Below are 19,444 nucleotides of genomic sequence, written 5' to 3' on the forward strand. Positions count from 1 at the left end.
CAGATACACCCAACCATTCGTGATCTACAAAGAGGGAGAATCAAACTCCTCGCCTTCCCTGGTCCCAGCTAAGTTATCTTCCCCCTTCCCTGTACTCTGTTGGCATTTGTATTCCTGAGTAATTTACTCAAACTAGAGTTAATCTGCTCGTTATTTTCCCCACTAAGCTGTGGCAAACTGGATGCAGCTAACAGAGGGATCCAGTTAGTGTCAGGACAAGACACACAGCAGGAGTATGCAGCTTTTTCCTGCAGCCCCAACCCCTCACCCATCACTTGGGCCCAAGACAGATTTCTGATTAAGTGACACAATGAAAATTCACATTAGTTTATTTTACAAGAAAGCTGTAGAGAAGTGACAGTTCTCCCTCTGTGCCTGGCAGAATCAAACCACTGCAGAACTCTGCTACCACACGCAGAAGGGCCAGAAAGACCGAGCTAGGCTTTAAATGGATGGAGAGATGCTGTAACTGAGGTTAAAAAACCCCAAACTTCTAGAGTGGTCCTTATTTCCACTGTAATATGCTTGCATCCAGTCTCTTATCAAGAGAGCGCTGCTTCAGCGCCAAATATAAGGTCCTTGTTAAAAACCACGTTGTACAGCCGGGATAATGCATAATTTCCCATATTGTTCTGGCTCCAAGCTTCTTCAGCTGAGCAGCTTTTTCCGTGAGTAAGTCCTGCTAAGGGGACGCTTCCTGGAAGCCATGATGTGGAACGGAGACAGCTCCTGGTTGGCAGTATTTTGGAAGGCATCAGATTCCTCTTCTACAAAAGAGAAAGAATAAATTAAAGCCACAGTTTGGCAAAGTTTACTGGTGACTCCAAGAAGCCAAATACCAACTGGAAACAACAAGAACAGTAAGCTGCATTTCCTACTAAGCTACTCTTTCTCCATTGCTACCTCCTCTCCATTCCAAGCTTCCCAGTTCATGCCAAGTTTCTTGGAAGCATGTGAGATGGAGACACTGAATTCAGAAGTGGCAGATACAGCCCCAGGCTTTCTGCACAAAGACCAATCCCTAGCACGGTGTGCTTTTGTTCTCGTTTAGTTGCAGGCAAGCAGAGAGCACGCCTAATCTGCTCGAGCCCAGCCTTTCCTTACAGCACGGGTGGTTACCTTGAACATGCTTTCTCCGAGAAGGCGGTGTCTGTCCCTGGCACAGCAGCGGAGACTGGGTCAGTGCTAGAAGGCTGCTAGCAGAGAGCGCACTCTTCAGTGGTGGAGTTGAGCCTGGAGAAGCACAGTGAGATGCTGCAAAGTGACAACGCAAAAGCGCTTTCTGTTAAGTCTCATACAGAGCCTTTATTCTACCTCAAAACCTCCATCAGTACAAGTGATACTTTATCTGAGACAAAATCTAGGCTGGCACAGCGGGTTTCTGGCATCAAGAAAGGTAACCAGCAATCTGGAATTCGCTCTTAGCACATTTGATTTTCTTAAGTGGTTTAGTAGAAAAGCACTTCACTTGTATTAAACATAGTTACTCTTCAGTTAACTCACATGTCCTGGAAGAAAACTGTTATAACCATGATGGTCTGTAAACACAAAAACAAGGTCTGTAGGTATAGAAAGTCTCTTACAGGACCAGCTTAAGGCTAAATACTGCTATTATTTCATGTCCTGAATACGGACTAATGTTGCTTTAAAGTTTGTCCATTTTTCTCAGAGGTACCTGTTAAATGAATAAGACACTACCTCTGTATACAAACCTTTCCTTGCAAGAGGAAACGGACACTGAAGCTTAATGCTTCAGGGCATGCAGTGACTGTAGAACAACACCTCCCATAGTCCCCTGTAACATGTAATTTCTGGCACAATACCTGATTAAGTATTTGAAATTCACAAGGCCTTGCTTACAGAGCTGAGACACCTTGTTTCACCAAGGTCAGTCGAATCATCTGTACCCACAGCAAAAGCAAAGAGGTAGTTTAAGCTTAAATACCTACCGATACAATGTGACTGCTAGCCAGGCAATCGTTTCTGATACTCACTTTCAATGGGCCCACCACCACAGGCAGACAGAACTGGGGCTTCAATAAATACCAACATCCACAGGACTAACCTCCTCAAGGCTCCAGTCTATACTAAAGCAGCCAAGCTTTAGACTTAAGACCGTTAACTTCAGTGCTGGATGCTGGGCAGAAATAGCTAGTGGTGTCAACACAGACTCACATAAATCACCGGGTCTAATTTCAACATGTATTGCAACAGAATAGCTATCACTTCCCTCAAGTCACAGTCTGCATTCCACTCTGTGCAGTGTAGTTACCTTACACCACCTTTATTCACTCTTGAGTTCTCATTATTTACAAGATAGCAGTTGGAAGTAATTGTGATCCTCCCTCCCCAAGCTCTCAAACTTTCCTTTTAATTCCTTTAGCCTCCTGCTCTTTCACGTTTCTCTGATCTCTGCCATCATTAATACTCCATGGATTAACTCCTCACATCTAACCTGCCTCTCCACATAATTAACTTCCATGTCATTTACTACCCATTCCCCCCCACACCTCACTCTCCCTCAGATAGTCAGAGAGAAAACAGTTTTGTTCTTGTTTTTGTCTACCCCACATTTTTAACCATCTCTGAATTTCAATGGAGTGTCACTCGTGCCACTTAATTACCTGACAAAAGGAAGACATCATCATCCCCTGCACAGCTGTGCCGCTCAGGAGTTATGAGCGCACACGGTCCTGGTTTCTCCAGAAGTACAGGGCCCATCCTTGATTTGCTTCTGTTGCCCTCATCTGTGGAAAAGCCAGTAACATCCGAGTTGTACCTATCAGTGCAAGATCTCTTGGGATCATGATTCTCCTCCTTTTCTGGCGACAGATAGGTAAAGACCCGCTTCCGAGATTTCAAGCCAAAAGTTCCCACGGCAGAGTCCTCATCAGCCCTGGGTTCAGAGTCACTAGGAGATGCCTGATCCTGGAGCCTGTAAATACCTTCCAGTTCAAATTCCCCAAGAATATTTGTTACTTTGCTGCTGTAATGCTCCGAGATCTTCATCTCTCCTCTGCCTGTTGACATTCTCTTCTGTTCATCAGCATTCTTCTCACTTTGACCCCAGCAAGCATTAGCAGTGCTGCCTGCTGCTCTCTTTCTCCGAGGCCAGTCATTGATAGCATCAGGGGTAGTTTTCCCCTTCTGCTTTGGAGAAGGCGTCCGGGGTACTCCTGCTTCTAAGGGGGATGGAGAGGTGGCATTAGAGGCACAGCTTGTTGGGGTGTATGACTGGCATATGTAGGTCTGTCCTCCGCTTTTCCCAGGTGTACTGTGGAAAGAGCGAAAGCAGGACGGTGAAACACAGGCAGCTGCTAGTTTTCCCGGGTGCTTGCTACACCAGGTCATAGCAAGATCGCCAAAGGGGCTTTCTCCTCCCTTGGGTTTGCTGGCACTTGCTTCAGGTTGAACTTCCAATGATGAGCAAGAGCCAATTTTCTTAATGCGAAGTTTGGGCAGGCCTGAAGCTTGCATTTCAAGTTCAACTTCGTAAGTCGGTGGGCTAGCAGAAGACAGTTTGCAACGACTTTTAGGAGTAGAGAACTTGGCTAGAAGTTGAGGATTTCCCATCCGTGCTGCAGCCTCTCGCTGTCTCCTGTCTGCAGTGCAGCGTAAAGAATAGGCAGGAGCAGACTTTGGCATAGGAGGTGAAGTATTCGGGGCAAATCTGGAGTCTCTCTTAAGACTTGGAACCTTCAGCCCTGTATATTCTTCTCTCAGCAGAGTTCTTGGTTCCAAGCATTCACTAACTGTTTGAGAACCACTTAGGAAGGACTCACAGGTGTTTGCACTGGAGCTCCCCTCCTTAACCAATTGCTCACACTCCATCTCAGCATTCTGTATATGTACCTGCCCTCCAGCAGAAGGCTTTGGAGAAAAATGCTTTTCCAAGTTTTCTGAGTCCTCTCTTGGATGTAGTGTCTCAAAAGTCTTCTCCATCTGTTTATTTTTCTCCAATACAGGGGTATTTTCAGTACCTTGGGACTGACAAAAATGGAGGCTTTCTACAGAAGAGTTACCACCACTATCATGATGATTGTCCTTATTTTTAGAAGGTGTTGCATGTGCAAGTGTGAGGTTCTCTCCTCCAGAATTTGGTTCACATTTGACCTGCTTGGATGTGTGAAGCAGGGACCTCAGTGAAGTGCCAGTAATACCTGGAGATTTTTGAAAAGATGATTTAGATGCAGCAAGTTCCCAGTCAGACTCCCTAGCCTGCATATGGGAAGGAGAGCAGATTGCCACAGCGTTCATGGAACTTTCACAGGGAGAAGAACCGAAGGGAGGCTCTAGCCTCACAGCGAGCTGCAATATTTCTGCACTCTGTGGGCTGGTACATACTTTTGAACCTGGATCTTCAGGTTTCCTGGGAGTACTTTCAGTTGCTCGAGATAACAGATCCGACTGCACCTGGATTTCCTTTGTGAGGATTCGCCTCCGAGTACTAACTGGAGATGCTAATTTTGAAAGGTATCTCGAGGAACGTCTTAGAGTTTGCAGTTCTGTAAAACATCTTTCCTGGATGGCAGAGGGGGGAAAAGCAGCTGGATTTGAATCTGTCAGAGATAATAATGAGGCATTGAGCACTGCAAACCCTTCATGTTCTGGTATTTGTAAGCCAGCCTCTTTGCAAGGAGGAGGGAGTCTTTCTGCTGGAGAACAATCCTTAGAAGTTTCTTGCAGTAAGTGAACCCTCTTACTTTCAGTTAACGCAGATGGTGACTTGACCCTTTGTACGGGATGTGAAAAGTACTTTCCCAAACACTTAGCTACAGTCTGCTTAGCAGCCGGACTTTTGCCAGGAGTCCTCTCCAGCTTCTGTGGTGTCCTGTGGAGAAGGCGAGGTGATCTCCTTGGTAGCTTACTGGCAGAATTCAGTGGCTTCTGAGCAAATTTACGAGGTGTTTTTCTAGGAGTCTGCAGGGGGAAAAGATAAAGAATCATGCTTGTTCTGTTCCAGCAGTATTATCTACTCCTCTTGATATTTACTTCTCAATATTTAACACACAAAACTCATTTGATTAGACTTAACAGAAACACTAAATTTAAGATGTGTAGGTCTCACTAAACATGAAAAGAAAAAGAGGATGGGAAGAAAGAGAGAGGTAAGTGTTTCTACCTGACAGGCAGGCAGCTCCTCTAAGTGTGAGGAATCTTTTCTTGTTCTCCTCCTTCCAGGTGAAGGCTTCACTGCAGAGCTACACGTGTCAATGACTGCACCAAAGAAAAACCTCTTGGGAGTCTGGACAGTGGGGCTCTCTGAATGCTGCTTAATGCCTATAAAGTGGAACAGTACAATTCAACTAACACCAAGTAACCTGCCACGAACAATAGTCTCAATCACTTCAGATGTACGGACAAGTAGCATACAAAGCCTATAGCCCTAGCATGTTCTTTTCTAGCCAAATGTTAAAGCTTCACAAGAATTACTGTTATTTCCCTATATGAAACCAATATCCATCTGTAGAAAGTGCTCTAGTGGAAAAGTACAAAATAGTTCAGCCTCTTATTCTATTTATAGCTTGTAGCTTAAGAAAGTTCTCATTCATGACTAGTAAGTATAATACAAAGAACTAAATGTCAACATTTATATCTGATAATCCTACTGAAAAAGCCAGCAAAGATCCCATCAGCCACTGCTTTATGCTGCCACAGAGCAGACTGAAAGTAGCTTTAGGATTTCTGTCCTATATTTTACAGGGATTTCACTGCATTTAAGGAATGCAGACTGGCAATCAGTGGTATTCTGTTAGATGGGCCTGCCTGGTTTCTTAAGTTGGCAGCGTGTTCATCATAGAAATAGCTGCCTTACCATCCTCCAAATGCAGATTCCCAATTCAAAAATAATTACTGGGGATGAATTTCTGTCTACAGAAGATACACCACAATAGCTCTTAGCTTCTTACAGTCTCTTGTAGAGCCAAATCAAACCAAACTTAGAGCCATCCATGCCAGCTTTTCAGATCAGGAGTATCAGCTTGCTCAAATACCATTCAGTACCTTCTACATCCTGCAGCATACAGCTCTCCTCCTCTTGTCTCTGATGAACTTGCTGTGAATTTTGTGAGCTGGGCTGTGTAGTGGAATAGAAAACACCAGAGCAGGTCCTATTCAGAGACAGCTGTTTGATGCGTGGGCTTCTTCTCAAACCTGCTTCTGAAAAGGTAAGGATATTGGAGATTGAGCCTTCTTTCTCCCTCAACAATGGGGACATATTCAGGAATAGTTCATAACTGAAAAGAACACACTCTAAGAAGAAACTGCCATACAGCTATCTCATGTAGGGAGGCAAGTGTGCGAAGAAGAAAGCTTCAACTTTCTTGGGGATTTGGAATATTAATGCATACAAATCTCCTTCCAAATCATGATGCCCCCCTCTACATCACGATTACTGTCATCCCTCTCTAACAACTATACAGAAAGAAATGCTAGAAAAGCCATGTTCAATTCAAGTTACATCCAGGTTACATGATTAGTTAATTCCCCTGTCTCTTTTTACTAGTGATTTCATCTTCCTGCTTGCCCAGCCATGCTGTTTTCTTCTTCCTTCCTGGGGGTAAGAAACAGCAGTAGCCAACATAACAGAGACACTCCACAGAGCCAGGTGGCTATCTGTTACAGTAGAAATCAGAGCAATGTTAGGGTCACAGCACAACATGTTTAAGTTACATTAAAAAAACCCTGCATGTGCTGGTTCGACAGTAATTAGAGCAGCTCAGAATCTTGTTCACCCTCAAAGTCCTTCATGTATTTTCATTTAAAAGAGTTACTGTCTACCTTCCTTCCTTAACTTCTACTATACAGTGCTGTCAGAGCAGTGAGCAGCAAGTGGTTCTGTCAGAGGAGGCTGAACTCCACCAAGAAAAGAGCACAATACTTTTGTACTGACTATTAATGAATTACCTAAATTGAGGCATACTCATCTTGTGAGCTATGACACAGCAAAAACAAACACCTTCAATTAAAAAAAAAATTAGTGCTTACCATTCGTAGCCTTCTCTGGAGACTCTTCTACAACACCAGTGTCACAACCTGGATCAGAAGACCTTGAGAAACAGCAAACACTTTGGACTTAGCATACTGTTCACATTCACAAAAATAGAACTTACCATAAAGACTGAAAAGCAATACTCTATTCTACAACAATATAGTGCTTTGTTGGCTACTCTAAGTGAGGTATTAGTAAGCGCTTTGCCTCCTATTAACATTTGATTGAGTATGGGTAACTTTCTAGCTGTGGTACAGGTAACAGTTCTACATGGAGATAAATGCTAAATTTCAGCCTGGACTCCACAAATTACAGCACAGGCCTTTTCTTCAGAAGCCCTTGAAGCAGCAACTAAACCTTAACAGCAGTTTGCTGCAGGAATTAAAGTACCCTGACTTACACAATGAAACAAACAGCATCTTTCCCCATTCTTAGCCACCACTGGTTCTCTTGCTGCCATAGGTGAAGGTGACACTTTGACCACAAAGAAGGTATCTGGTTCTTGTGCTCACAGCCGCTAATTAAGTATCCAGTACTTACTGAAGAAATTTGGGAATAACTTACTCACCGGCCTTTGATCTGTTTGTGTAGTAGTCTCCTGGAGACCTGTTTATGTATTGGTGTTTCTGCAACTCTCTTGGTCAGTAACTTCCGATGATCTAAAAATCAAGCAAGAGCTATAATGCTGCACAGTTATAAAGCAGTTAGGACAAATAAATAAATAGTTTTGTACAGGCTTCAGTTTAAGAATGACAGCCAATATGGTATCATTGTGCACTCATAAGCTATCATCATATATTTCAGAGGCCAGTATCTACACCCCCTTCCTACTCCTTCAATATTATTTATTAGTAGTACTGTCTGTTTCAGACAATGAACCTACTGAGATAGTTTTATACTTCACCTTTCATTCACAGATCCTTTTTTAACCAAACATTTTTAACACTTGTTTTCTTTATGAGGCATAGAGAGTTCAGTAAAAAATAGGTTCCTGTTTCAATAACGTCCTATTCACTATCCAAACACTGCAGCACCGATCTAAAATATTTTCTCCTTCATTAAAAACATAGCATTATTAGTTGTTTCACAGAACTGAGGACACACAAATAGGAATTTTAGCAAAAGCTCTTCTGCATCAATCCTACATGTGCAAGTCATATCCTACCTTTAGTGCCTTCATCAGTGCATTTGTATCTTAGACCTTCCACAGCAGATACTGACTGGCTTCTAGGCATCTTCTTCATAGACCTCTTTGACGGTGAAAGTATCTCTTCATTGAAGAGGTTCCTCCTTACCTTTGTAACCTCTGTGATGCAAGACAAAGCAAGAAACGATCAGATTAAAAGGAAGAAAAGGGGGGGAAAAAAGAAAAATATTACAGAAAGATAATTTTGTCAGGCCACTGCAGATGGGATCATCACAGACCAGTGTAAAAAAACAACTTTTTAAAGGGCAAAAAGCATTGAAAAATTGTTTTTCTGCTATGGGAACATGTCCTCCTCTAAATTCATCCTGGACTTCTTACAAATTTGCATTATTTGCATTATTCCAGCAATGAGCTACAAGCAGATGCCATAGCAGAAAAAGCAGCCAGTCAGTGTCCCAGTTGGAGTAACAATAAGTGAGATATAAAATCTCAACTGAAGCACATGTAGGCTCAGAGAATGCAGGTGGGATCGAGTTTTAAGTATTTTGCAGAGAGACATCCTGTTTCCAGATATAAGAGGTCATTCCTGTCCTCACTTTTTTTTTTTTCAGGACAGAAAAGATGGAAATAATTGCAAGATTCAAGGAAGAATTGAAAGATTTTCTTTGCAGGATAAATGATCCAGGTTTTTTGCATGTGAGCACATACAGAATATAGAGATTATTTTTTCCTCAGAGTTTTTGCAGAATTCAGCAAAACTTCCCTCAGGTTTCCAGCATACTTCAGCATAATTTCATCACAGCTCACTAAAATTTACAGGGAGAACATGTGCTGAAGATGCACCTTTCCATGGAAAAGCTAGAAGTCAATATACCTTGCACTGCTGCTTTTTGCAACAAGGGCATTTGTTGGGACTTCTCAGAGGCAGGGTAAGAACGTGAGTTCTCCTGAAACAAAAAAGAAATTAGCCTCACCAGTAGTTTAATGTTATGTTTAACTATTATGGATATTAAGTGTAAGCTCTGAACCCCACATTATTTCAATTTCTCCTTCAGAACGATTTTGATCTCTGTACAACTGATACAGGGCATACTTACCAAGTGAATACAGAGCAAGAGTTTTTGCACTCAAGTGTCACTTCACAACGTTGCTGCACCCCTGCAGAAGCAACCCACGCACAATCCTTTTGTAAGATTTTTACCTTTCTGATGGGATTCTTGGCTATCTTGGGAATCTCAATTTGCCGCAAGTTCTGTGGTGCTTCTGTCATGCTCCTGTGTCTGGCTAACACATTATTCCTTTAGAAAGTATACAAAGACTAAGTTAAAATAAGATCAGAAGTGTAGATATCAACCTAATGACAACTCAACTTGTGTTTGACTCTAGAGATAGGACGTCTTTACCTAAATTCAGATTGCAAATTCTTTGCATTGGTACCTCACCTAGGTTACAACATTGAAAGATGATTTGCAATATAAATAGCTATACCTCACTTTAAGGTTGGTATTAAAACTCATTTCACAATTTGGTAAAACATACACAGGATCCCCAACACAGAGGTCTACATTAAATTGCAGTTTTAACTTTAACAATATAGGGTCACCTACTGCACAGCAGAACATCCTCTTCCCTTCATGGGAGATGCTCATGAACTCTACTTGTGCATAAGTCACACATACAGAATCAAGATTACACTTTCATATAGTCAACAGTGGTAAGTTAAAATGAACAATGGGGGCCCTTAATATTTCTGAGGCTTGCAGAGCTATCAGCAGGTGTCAGCTTGCCCCAAAGTAGCTATCCAGCAACAGAAACAAAGATGACTGAGCTGTAGTTTAAATAACGCCTCAGCCAGAGCCCAGGCTGCAACAAGCTGCCTCCTATTTGGAATTATTACCTTCTCTTTCTGGCAGATCTGGTGCGCAGCTCCTCCAGATGATCACTCTCAGTGCGTATGCGAACAGTGCTGGGAGTTAAGGCAGATGATAAAGACGGTGGAAGGCCTGGAGATTTGCTGTCCAGAGTCACAGAGTCATCACTGAAGAAGTCTGAAGGCAGAACAGATGCCAGCTTCGAGGGTATTTGTGTACCAAGACCATAGTAAATATCTCCAAGGGTCTTTGGTATAGAATTCATATACCTAGAGCATCAGAGAGAATGCACATTAAATACAATGCCACACAAAAATGTCAACATTTCAGTCCCAAGGTTTGAACTAAATTTTTGTTCTTAAGTGTCAACTGAAAAAATCCAACTGAAAAATCAACTGGGTTTTCATTAGTTTACTTGTTACCAGCTACTTTTTCTTTACTCAAGATACAAGTGTAACAAGCAGAACATACCTAAACTAAAAGTTACAAAGATGCAGTAAGTGAAAGCTGTAGATTGCAGTTTACTCATAGAAGATATCCAACCAAAACCACAGGCCCCAGTAATGCTTAAATCATTCCAAAGAACTTACAATTCTAATATTTCCTCTAGAAATTTTGTAAGATACCCTGGGTCTTCAGTCAGACATAAAATGCGCAGCATATCTGTCATCTGGAAGAGAAAGTCAAGTGGGAAAGCTGATTAAGCTGGTGACAGTTCCAACACTAGACTTTTTTAGCAAGGAATATAAAATGGTTACAGTAAAATCATGGGAAAACGACAGGTTCCAGGTCTGCATTTCCAGTATGTGGTCTATAATTTACTTGCCTCTTCTAACAGCTGCTCCATTTTGTCAGTGTTGCTTTGCAGTGAAGGGCACTGAAGACATAACTCAAGGCGCAAAAATACCTGAAGTCGGCACCTAAGAAGACAACCAGTCATTCACTGCCTTTTTTCTGTTTGAAACACCATATTTACTGCAAAAGTTATGCTCAAAAAAGCAATGGGAGGGGAAGTGGCTCCTTTTGACAGCCATAATTTCATTAGCATTTCATTTTGGTGGCAGGGGAGATGCCTCTTTTCAGATATAGGCTGCAATGCTTATCACACAGCATATGTATATTTGCATTTAATGAAATGTTTTTAATTTGACCATATATTGTCCTTGAAATATTTACCCCATGTAAATACTTATCCACTTGTACAAAAAAAGCCACCATTAAAAACTGCTAACCAACCCCACAGTATCTCAGAAGTTAAGTAAACAGAGTGTCTCATACTCTCTGACTTTGGTCTCCTTCTGTGAGCCATGCTGTTGTCTGAGCATTTTGCTGGTCTTCAGGAGATGGTTTCTGACTCTTTCCACACAGGCCACCTGCAGAGATGCATAATTACAGCAAAAACTTCAAGTCTCTTCCCTGTCCGCAGAAAAGGTTTTGCCTCCCCCCCTCCTCTCCTGACCCATTCTTTTGGGAATGGCTCAATTTTTTTCCTCTCTTTCAAGGAAAGGAATTCTCTTTTTCTTTCAGTAGCAAAGTCACAACGATATGAGACACAGAACAACTTGTAACTTGAAATCAGAGAACATCACTTGCAGCTTCAAGCCTTCTTCAGTAACTCTAGATTTGTCTTTCGCAGTATTTTTTCCAATTATTCACAAGTTTACCAATTTTGGTTTCAGTGAGTTACAATCTTTAACACTATAGACTTAGTAAGAAATACCTTGAACTATTTCTCTTTCCTGAAGAAGCTGTAGGCCTAGTTTTGCCTTGTAAAGCACAAACAGAAAATGCACCTTTTTTAAAATAGTTTGCAAGAATTTATTTTTTAAAAAACTATGTTTGGATAAGTGAAACTAGAATTCAGAATAAGGTCAATATAAAGGAAAAAGCTATCTGTTGCAATCTTTAGCAGAGATGTAAACTGATAACTGAAGTGGGTTTTGCTACATTCTCTACAACCACCTACAGTTCTTCACTATTGAGTTGGCACAGACAGAAGTTAGTTAGTGGTTGTGGTTTTGACTACGTGCAACTGCGCATAAAAACTTCAGGCAAGATGAAGGAAAAGGTAACCTGAAATAGCAAAAACTTTCATTTCCAGATCAGTAACAACCCTGCCCACATGCTCTTACCTACCTCTTTCTCTTTGGCATCTTGTACTTTCAAGAACCTTTTAATGGCCATGATCATATTCTGGGCACACACAGACGAAAGAACTCCCTCAGCAATAACCTTCTGGTAGCTTGCAACTAAATGAGACTGCAGTTCCTCCTCAGTTTTGAAGTCTGCAAGGGAAATGGTCTAAGTTCACTAAATGCCTGTTCACCACACCTTACTGATAAAACACTCATTCCAGCTGAAGAGGGGAACAGAGGAGGTCATCAAAAAGATACTTTCACCAGCAAAGGCACATCCAGACCACAGAACACTAACAGAAGTAGTCCTCAGTCCAGACCCATGACAAATGATAAGCTTAGTTCCAAGTAGATTAGCAAGCTTTCAGGCTACTGGAGCAGTCAAGAAATGCTCTTTATTTCTGCATAATTAGTAAATAGGACTAAATTTCCAGTTACACCTGGATGGGTGCTTCCCTCTACTTTTCGAAAGAAAAAAGTTCCTTATTGCTTTTTTCATATGGGCACAGGGCAGGAAACTAACCCCAGAAGTATCTGTAACACTAGGTTGTAAACATTTATAGAAACTGGGAGAAGGGTGGAAAAAAATAACAACCAAGTTGAACATACAGAAACCCAAACACTGATCTGCTCCCCAGCACCTAATACTCCATTATTATCCTTCCCTCTCCCTTCCATAAAAATCCCATATGACCTCCTACAAATATCAGGACTGATAACTGAACACACACCTATTGATATTTTAAGTGCCTTTTCTTTTTCTTCCACCTTTTCATCCAATCTTTTTGCTGAAAGCTTTTGTGGAACCTTCTCATTCACTGTTGGTGGCGCACCATCAGGTTGAAACTTCTGAGCTTTTACATTCAGTCTTGCTACGTTCAGCATCTGCAGGGATCTGGACATGGTCTTCATCTTCTGCCTAACTGGAGTTCGGGGAACCCCACCTGTAACACCACAAAAAGGGAGTTCTACCATCAGACACACTGGGGCAGGAACTCCACCCAAGGTAGAGCGTAATACTGAATTCTGTGTTACTGTCAAGTGAGATTAGCAACCTTCCAGTGGAAAAAAAAAAATGGTCCAAAATGTTTGTATTTCTCCATCAAATAAATGTACAGGCAGCATAGCAGGCAGCTGCTTCTCTAAGTAAAAAGCATGTGAAAACTCTTGCTCTGCATAAGAACTTATATAAGCATAATGAGAACTTACATATATAGTAAGCAATCTTGTGTCACAGAAATAGAAATAGCTGACAGAGCAAGACTTAGGGATACACCAGGTCAGGATATATGCCACTGTGGCTAATGTACAGAAATGCAATGATTAAACTCTTCTAGAAAGTGTTTTATTTCTCCAAATTAGAACAAAGTTGAGAGGCTGCAATATTTACTAGTAGTTGGAGCGATCCCTTTTTCAACAAGTAGTGAAACTGCAGAGGTCTGCATGCTGCTTTTTAACAGTTGTCAGTCACTGCGTAGCCTTGAATTAAAGACTTATTTGGGTTGTACTAAAGGACAATCCTAATATTAATGTGTAAATGATGCTGTCTTTAAATAAAAAAAAAACCACTAAAGCATACGACTACTCAGGAGAGTACAAAACTCTAGGGTTCATGCACTAAAAAGGCCTGCTGAGAAATCTTTATCAGCTTTAACATGCACATATAACCCCAAACTATACATACGTCTTTTTTTGTTATTTCCTGGTCCAGCTGCAGCAGATGCTTCACTGAATTTTCTCTGATACAGCTCAGATAGACTTTCTGAGAGTTCTGCTTCAGATTGGTCTGCATCATCCTTCCCGCTAGCACAAGGAACCTGCAGCAGCCTATACAAAAGAGCCATTCAATACAGTTATCAAAAAAGATGGGAGTGGGAGGCATATCCCTTGTTCCCAGTGGACAGGAACCAGGTTTTTCTAGGTGCCAGTCAGTAGCAATATAGTGCAAGTAACGCATGCTAGTACTCTTCCAATGCCTGCTCCCCACAACTCTTACTTAAAAGATACAGAAAACCCAAACCACCCTCTTAAAAGGGTCACACCAAGTCGGAAACAAGCGTAACAAGAGTTGCCTGATGTACAACGGATGTGCCACTGACCCACGCCACCGAACTATATGAGCAGCTTTGTGCTATCTAAGCTACCCTGCATTAGGCATTTTTATGTTTCACTCAGCAAGCTCTTTGAAGAAAGCAGACTTCTTCATTCCTACTAAATACCGACTGTGATAACACAACCACTATCTTCAGTATTTTGCAGTGGATCTTATCGTACCATAAGAAGTCTGACATTTCCCCAAGTAGCTTAAGTCATTTTAAGTCACCCATATCACTCCTGAAACTGTCAAGATCTTAATCCCCGCAAACTGCTACCCAAACATCCTGTTCCCAGTTCCTTTTGTCTATACACCAAGACATAATGAAGCAAAAGCACACTGTAAACTGAGAGTATAAATAAAAGCACTAAGAGGAGCATTTAATTCTAGAACTCTGAGCAACGCTACAGCCATACTCCCTTAAGAGGAAGCAGAAATCCTTGACTATTACTCAGAGATGTGTTTCAGAAAAATACCTGAAGGACTCCATCAGATCTGAGCTTGCTCCACAAGCATTCGATGAAGCATACCATGCTTCAAGCACTGAAGGATGCCAGCCTCCTGTATGGGACAGTTCCCGTTGGACCCACTCTGGCATAGGAGTTTCTTCTCCTGTGAGCAGACACACAAAAAAAAATTAGAAGGAAACTAAATGAAGTGGCAGAAGGTCCCAGCCTTCACAGAGGCTCTAAAGCAGAGGTTTCCAAACCTTTGCTCCTGGAGGGGCAATTTAATAGTAAATACATCAGGTAGGGAGACTTATAAGAAGATTCATTATAACACAAAGCAGGTGAGCTAAAAGCAGCCTCCTTGCAGCCACACCCAAAGGCTTTACTGGCCAGGGATGGCCTATGTGACACATTTTAGGAAACCTCATTCTAAAAATCTTGTCCCCAGGCACAAGTAGCTGCATTTTATCTACAAGCTAATGGAAACTAATGCTCTGTCAATAAAACAGAAAGGTACACCAGTGCAGATTTCTGCATCACATCACAAGGCCTGAGCCACAGAAGGCAAGACAAAATTAACAAGTCACAAAAATGAGACTCCTTGCTGAGAAAATCATTAGTTTTAGATTTTTTCACTCCAAATCAGATCTAGAGATGACCAAAAGACGGTAAGTTTTGCATTTCCTGACACCTACCCATCATGGCCAGAGAATCTTCCACCGATGTGTTAATTTTACTCAACACACTATTCACAACATCTGGGAGGTAAAGAGCATGGTCTTGGGAAGAGTCCTCCACTACAGCTCCTTCAAGGTTGCATCGCTGAACTTCAGAAGTCTTCTCAGCACTGAGTATAGTCAGAACTGCAGCGCTCTCAGAAAGCGGTGATAAAATAGCAGTGCAGGGGCACCAAGTTTTAGATAGAGATACCTCAGCAACCTACATTTAAAAAAAGAGAGAAGTTCACGTTATCTAGAAATACAGACCTAAGGAGGACAGATAGTTTACAAACTGTTTATAGATTTACATAATCTTCTAAAGAATGTTCTGAATTTAGCTCCAAATGAGTAATTTGCAGTGCAAATAGCACTATTATTGTCTTTGCAACACACTGTCACCTCTTTTGTCACCGCTCATTTCAGGATACATATTAGTTTAAGGCAAAGAAAAGATTTACCATGTGCAGTTCTTCAGTCACTAGACTCCTTAACAGCTGATGAAACAGTGACCTGTTATGCTCTGCCTGCTCAGCCCGTGAGCTCTGCAGTATCCAGCTCTCTGTGAGAAAGTGGCCAGCCTGCATCAAGTTCCAACCAGTCAGGCTACCTTTCAGGAAGATATTGACTGGACAATGCAGTTGTCTTTGGCTCATGGCTAGGGGTTCCAGGGTCACGGCACAGCTTTCCTGCTTCTTCCCTCCTGTGCAAGGATAAGATAAAGCAAAAGTCCTAAAGCTTGTAAAACTGGTTTTTCATCTAGATGAAGAGACAACTTCAATGCAAGAAAAATAAATTCAGAGATTAAACTGGGAATAGTTCTACCATTAAGAGTATGGCAGAACTGATCTTCCTAAACTCTCGTGAAGGAATCACTAAAGAGACAATGCACACTTCATGTTGCTTTAAAGCTATTCCGCTTTTGTTTGAAGGGACTTTTTATTTGTGTTCTTAGTTTAGCCAAACTGAAGCTGAGACAAAGCATGTATAAGAAAATAGCGTACACTTATACAAGGTGGAACCAGCAAAGAGCTCTTCAGGCATCCAAACTTCTGGAAGCATGGAAAACTAAAGAGACTAAATCAGAAATATGGGCTAATAGCTCTCACATCAGAGGAACTAGACCACATAAAAGACTTTTCTTTTAATAAACTCAGGCTCTTAAATATCAAAAATTATTTCTACACATACTGTTCACAAGGAAAACTCATCAAGGACCCTGCATGAGAGATCACAATTACTATGCACACCTATTTCTTTTTTTTTTTTTTTTTTTAATTACCAGGCATACTGAGAAACATCGTTCCTTCTTGCTGGGGGAATACTGCTCGAAATATAGAGGGCTTCGAGAACAAGCAGTTCAAAGTCGCATCCAATGGTATTAGTGTGGTCCAAGGCACAGTCTGTGGCACTGGGGAACTTGAGTCTCCAAGAAAACCACAAGCAAGATCTGCCCTGTGGTGACTCAAACATTGCACTAAGGTTTCAGATGGCAAAATGGTGCCTCCCGTCTGTCGGATCAGTTCAAACATTGTCCAGTATCCAACATGATCTGGGGATTCAATCAGCTGAAATAAAGTAACAGAGAGGGCTCAAATTAATGTTGGCAGTGAGATAACCTCCATCCGAACAAATAGTGATTGCATGCTTTTAGAAAAGCTGGCATCATAAACACATACAGGGCATCTTAACACGGTACTTTCCAAGTGTTTTTAAGGAGTTTATTAACCTTATCAGGAACCCAATAAAAAAAATACTATTCCCAGTATTTTCCCATCAATAAACTCATCAATAAACACTGGTATAGTTACTCAATTGCTGATATATCTCTGTCTCCACGGGGAGAACTGCTATTTTAGTTTTCAGTCTCTGGCTGAACAAGATTACTTGGCAGTACCTGAGGACCTTTCCCTACCACTCAAAGACTACAACATAAAACTGCACTCCCTTCTTATGCGAGGGGGTAGCGTTGAAGACGGCCTCCTAGTACTGTGGTACAATCTCATTACCTGAGACCACTCGGCAGTGTCCACCCAGAACAGCGTGATTTTCTGGTCCGCAATCAACTCCTGGACGCTCTTGGGCAGGAGCTTCTCCGCCAGCTCCTGAGCCGTGGGCGGCTCAAGAGGGGAAGAAGGGGCGTCGCTCCCAGACACGAACTGCCGCAGCTCCCTCCGCGAGTGGGGGCAAGGGGAGAAGAGGAAGACGGCGTTCACAAAGCCCTCGGGGGGTGCCTGGCTCTCCGGGGGCTCGCCGGCGGCTAGCCCCGTTCTCCGGCTTCTGCGGAGCGGCTTGGCGGGGGACGCGATCTCCGGGCGATCCCACTGGAAGTCGAGGAGCGTCTCCTTGAGGCCGTTGTGGGTGAGGGCGGCGCGGGGCGCCGGCCCAGGCAGGACGGCGGCGGGTCCGCGCGCCCCGAACCGCTCCGCCAGCTCCTCCTCGAAGCGAGCCCAGGCGCAGGGGCCCGGCGGGCGGAAGCCGCCGCCCCGCGAGGCCCCGCCGCGCCCCCCGAGCGAGTCGAAGAACCTGAAGGCCCAGCGGAGGCAGGACAGGCCGAAGCGGCAGCCCAGGTGGTTGAGGAGCCGCAGGGCGCCGCGCTGGAGCCGCGCCCGCCGCCCCGGGCTGGCCGTGTCCAGCAGGAACACCACACTGTGGGAGCACGCCATGGCGCCCGCCTTCCCGCCGCCTCACGACGGCCGAACAGCCGCCCCGCGCGCCCGGGTCCCCTCAGGCCGCACGCGCCGCCATCACCCGGTACAAGCGCTGGCGCCTTCGCTTCGCGCGCCCTCATTGGCTGCCGCCGAGCGCCCGCCCCTCCCAGTCCTCGCTCCCCATTGGACCGCGGTGTGGTGCGCCTGCGCAGTGCGGCGCCCGCGCTGGCAGCGGGCGGGGGACGGAAGGGAGGGGCGGTGCCGGCGGTTCGAGCGCCGCTCTCCACTGATTGGTCGGGCGCGGCGCGCGTGCGGGGGCAGCGCGGCACCCCATTGGCGAGGGTCCGTGACGAACACAGAAGGCGAGGTCGGCCCCCGGAGCGCGCCGATTGGCCGCCGCCGCCAATTTAAAATTTAAAGCCGGCAGGGCGCGCGTAGCGGTGACGTCATTTCCTTCATCTCTTTTCAATGGGCGTAAAGGTGGTGACGCCGCGATGATGTCAGCGCCGTGACGTCACCGAGGAGGGCTGGGGGAGCCCGGGGCGGGAGAGGCAGAGGCAGGAGCCCCGCCGGCGGCCCAGCAGGCCCTGCAGACGCGGGGGAGGGATCACCCCATGGCCTGGCCTCCTCCCTGAGCCTCCCCGGAGGGCGGCAAGGCCAACCCAGGGCCCCTGTGGGTGAGGAGGTGCAGGGCTGGGGCGCCTGGCCGGGGGCTGGCGGCTGGCAAGGTGGAAGAGGAAGAGCCTGCGTTGTCATCAACCACCTTGCCCCTGGGCATCGTCTCCCTGCAGGTCTCAGAGCACATCTTACCCCGCAGTCGGGGTGCGATCCACGTGTGCATGGATCACACGGGGTAACGGAAGAGCAAGCCCCGCAGACCAGAGCTGCCCAATGTCCGCGCCACCCTTCTCTCCAGAGCTTGAATGCCCCAGCCTAAACCAGTGTCACCAGCAGCCAGTTGTATTTATAAAGCAACAAAGACAAGTGGGCAATAAACCACCCGTTGGTGACTTATGAACGCAAGCGGGTTTAATGAGCTGGAACGAGGGGCTGATCCACTCGGGTGTGCAGGAGAAAGGGAAGGACACCAGGTCTCCCTGGCTGGAAGGGCGGCGGGCAGCCTGTGGCCTTGGGGATGTGGGCTCCCCAGGGAGCTGTGGGTCCCTCCTGGCTGGGGATTGCTCTTGGCCCCGTGAGACATCTCATGCTGCTTGTAAATAAATCACTCACCTGTAGAAGCCCTGAAGAAGAGCCAACCCCACCATGCTCCCACTGCCATTGCCCAGCCACTGGCATCTCTCCCAGCAGCCCGCTGAGGACACTTAGCAGAGTGTGACCAAAACCTGCCTTATCACGGTCCACCTGGGACCAGAAACAAACTGTGGAGTT

General features: G+C 44.4%; 1 protein-coding gene across 1 annotated transcript; it reads right to left on the reverse strand.

Moving 5' to 3' along the window:
• Positions 1 to 440: 440 nt before the first annotated feature.
• On the reverse strand, positions 441 to 18,070 carry TICRR (TOPBP1 interacting checkpoint and replication regulator). The gene is made up of 22 exons (XM_068410596.1): positions 17,414 to 18,070; positions 16,687 to 16,972; positions 15,866 to 16,107; positions 15,384 to 15,627; positions 14,716 to 14,848; positions 13,829 to 13,971; positions 12,876 to 13,088; positions 12,146 to 12,294; positions 11,288 to 11,382; positions 10,836 to 10,929; positions 10,600 to 10,679; positions 10,036 to 10,278; positions 9,340 to 9,436; positions 9,013 to 9,085; positions 8,157 to 8,297; positions 7,560 to 7,650; positions 6,988 to 7,049; positions 6,004 to 6,159; positions 5,123 to 5,280; positions 2,625 to 4,920; positions 1,120 to 1,233; positions 441 to 767 (listed from the first exon to the last, which is right to left on the reverse strand). The coding sequence occupies exons 1-22, from the start codon at positions 18,068 to 18,070 to the stop codon at positions 649 to 651; spliced, it is 5,886 nt and encodes a 1,961-aa protein (XP_068266697.1). The 3' UTR covers positions 441 to 648.
• Positions 18,071 to 19,444: the final 1,374 nt, after the last annotated feature.

The sequence above is a fragment of the Nyctibius grandis genome, chromosome 11, assembly GCF_013368605.1.
Source record: "Nyctibius grandis isolate bNycGra1 chromosome 11, bNycGra1.pri, whole genome shotgun sequence".
Taxonomy (NCBI): Eukaryota; Metazoa; Chordata; class Aves; order Nyctibiiformes; family Nyctibiidae; genus Nyctibius; species Nyctibius grandis.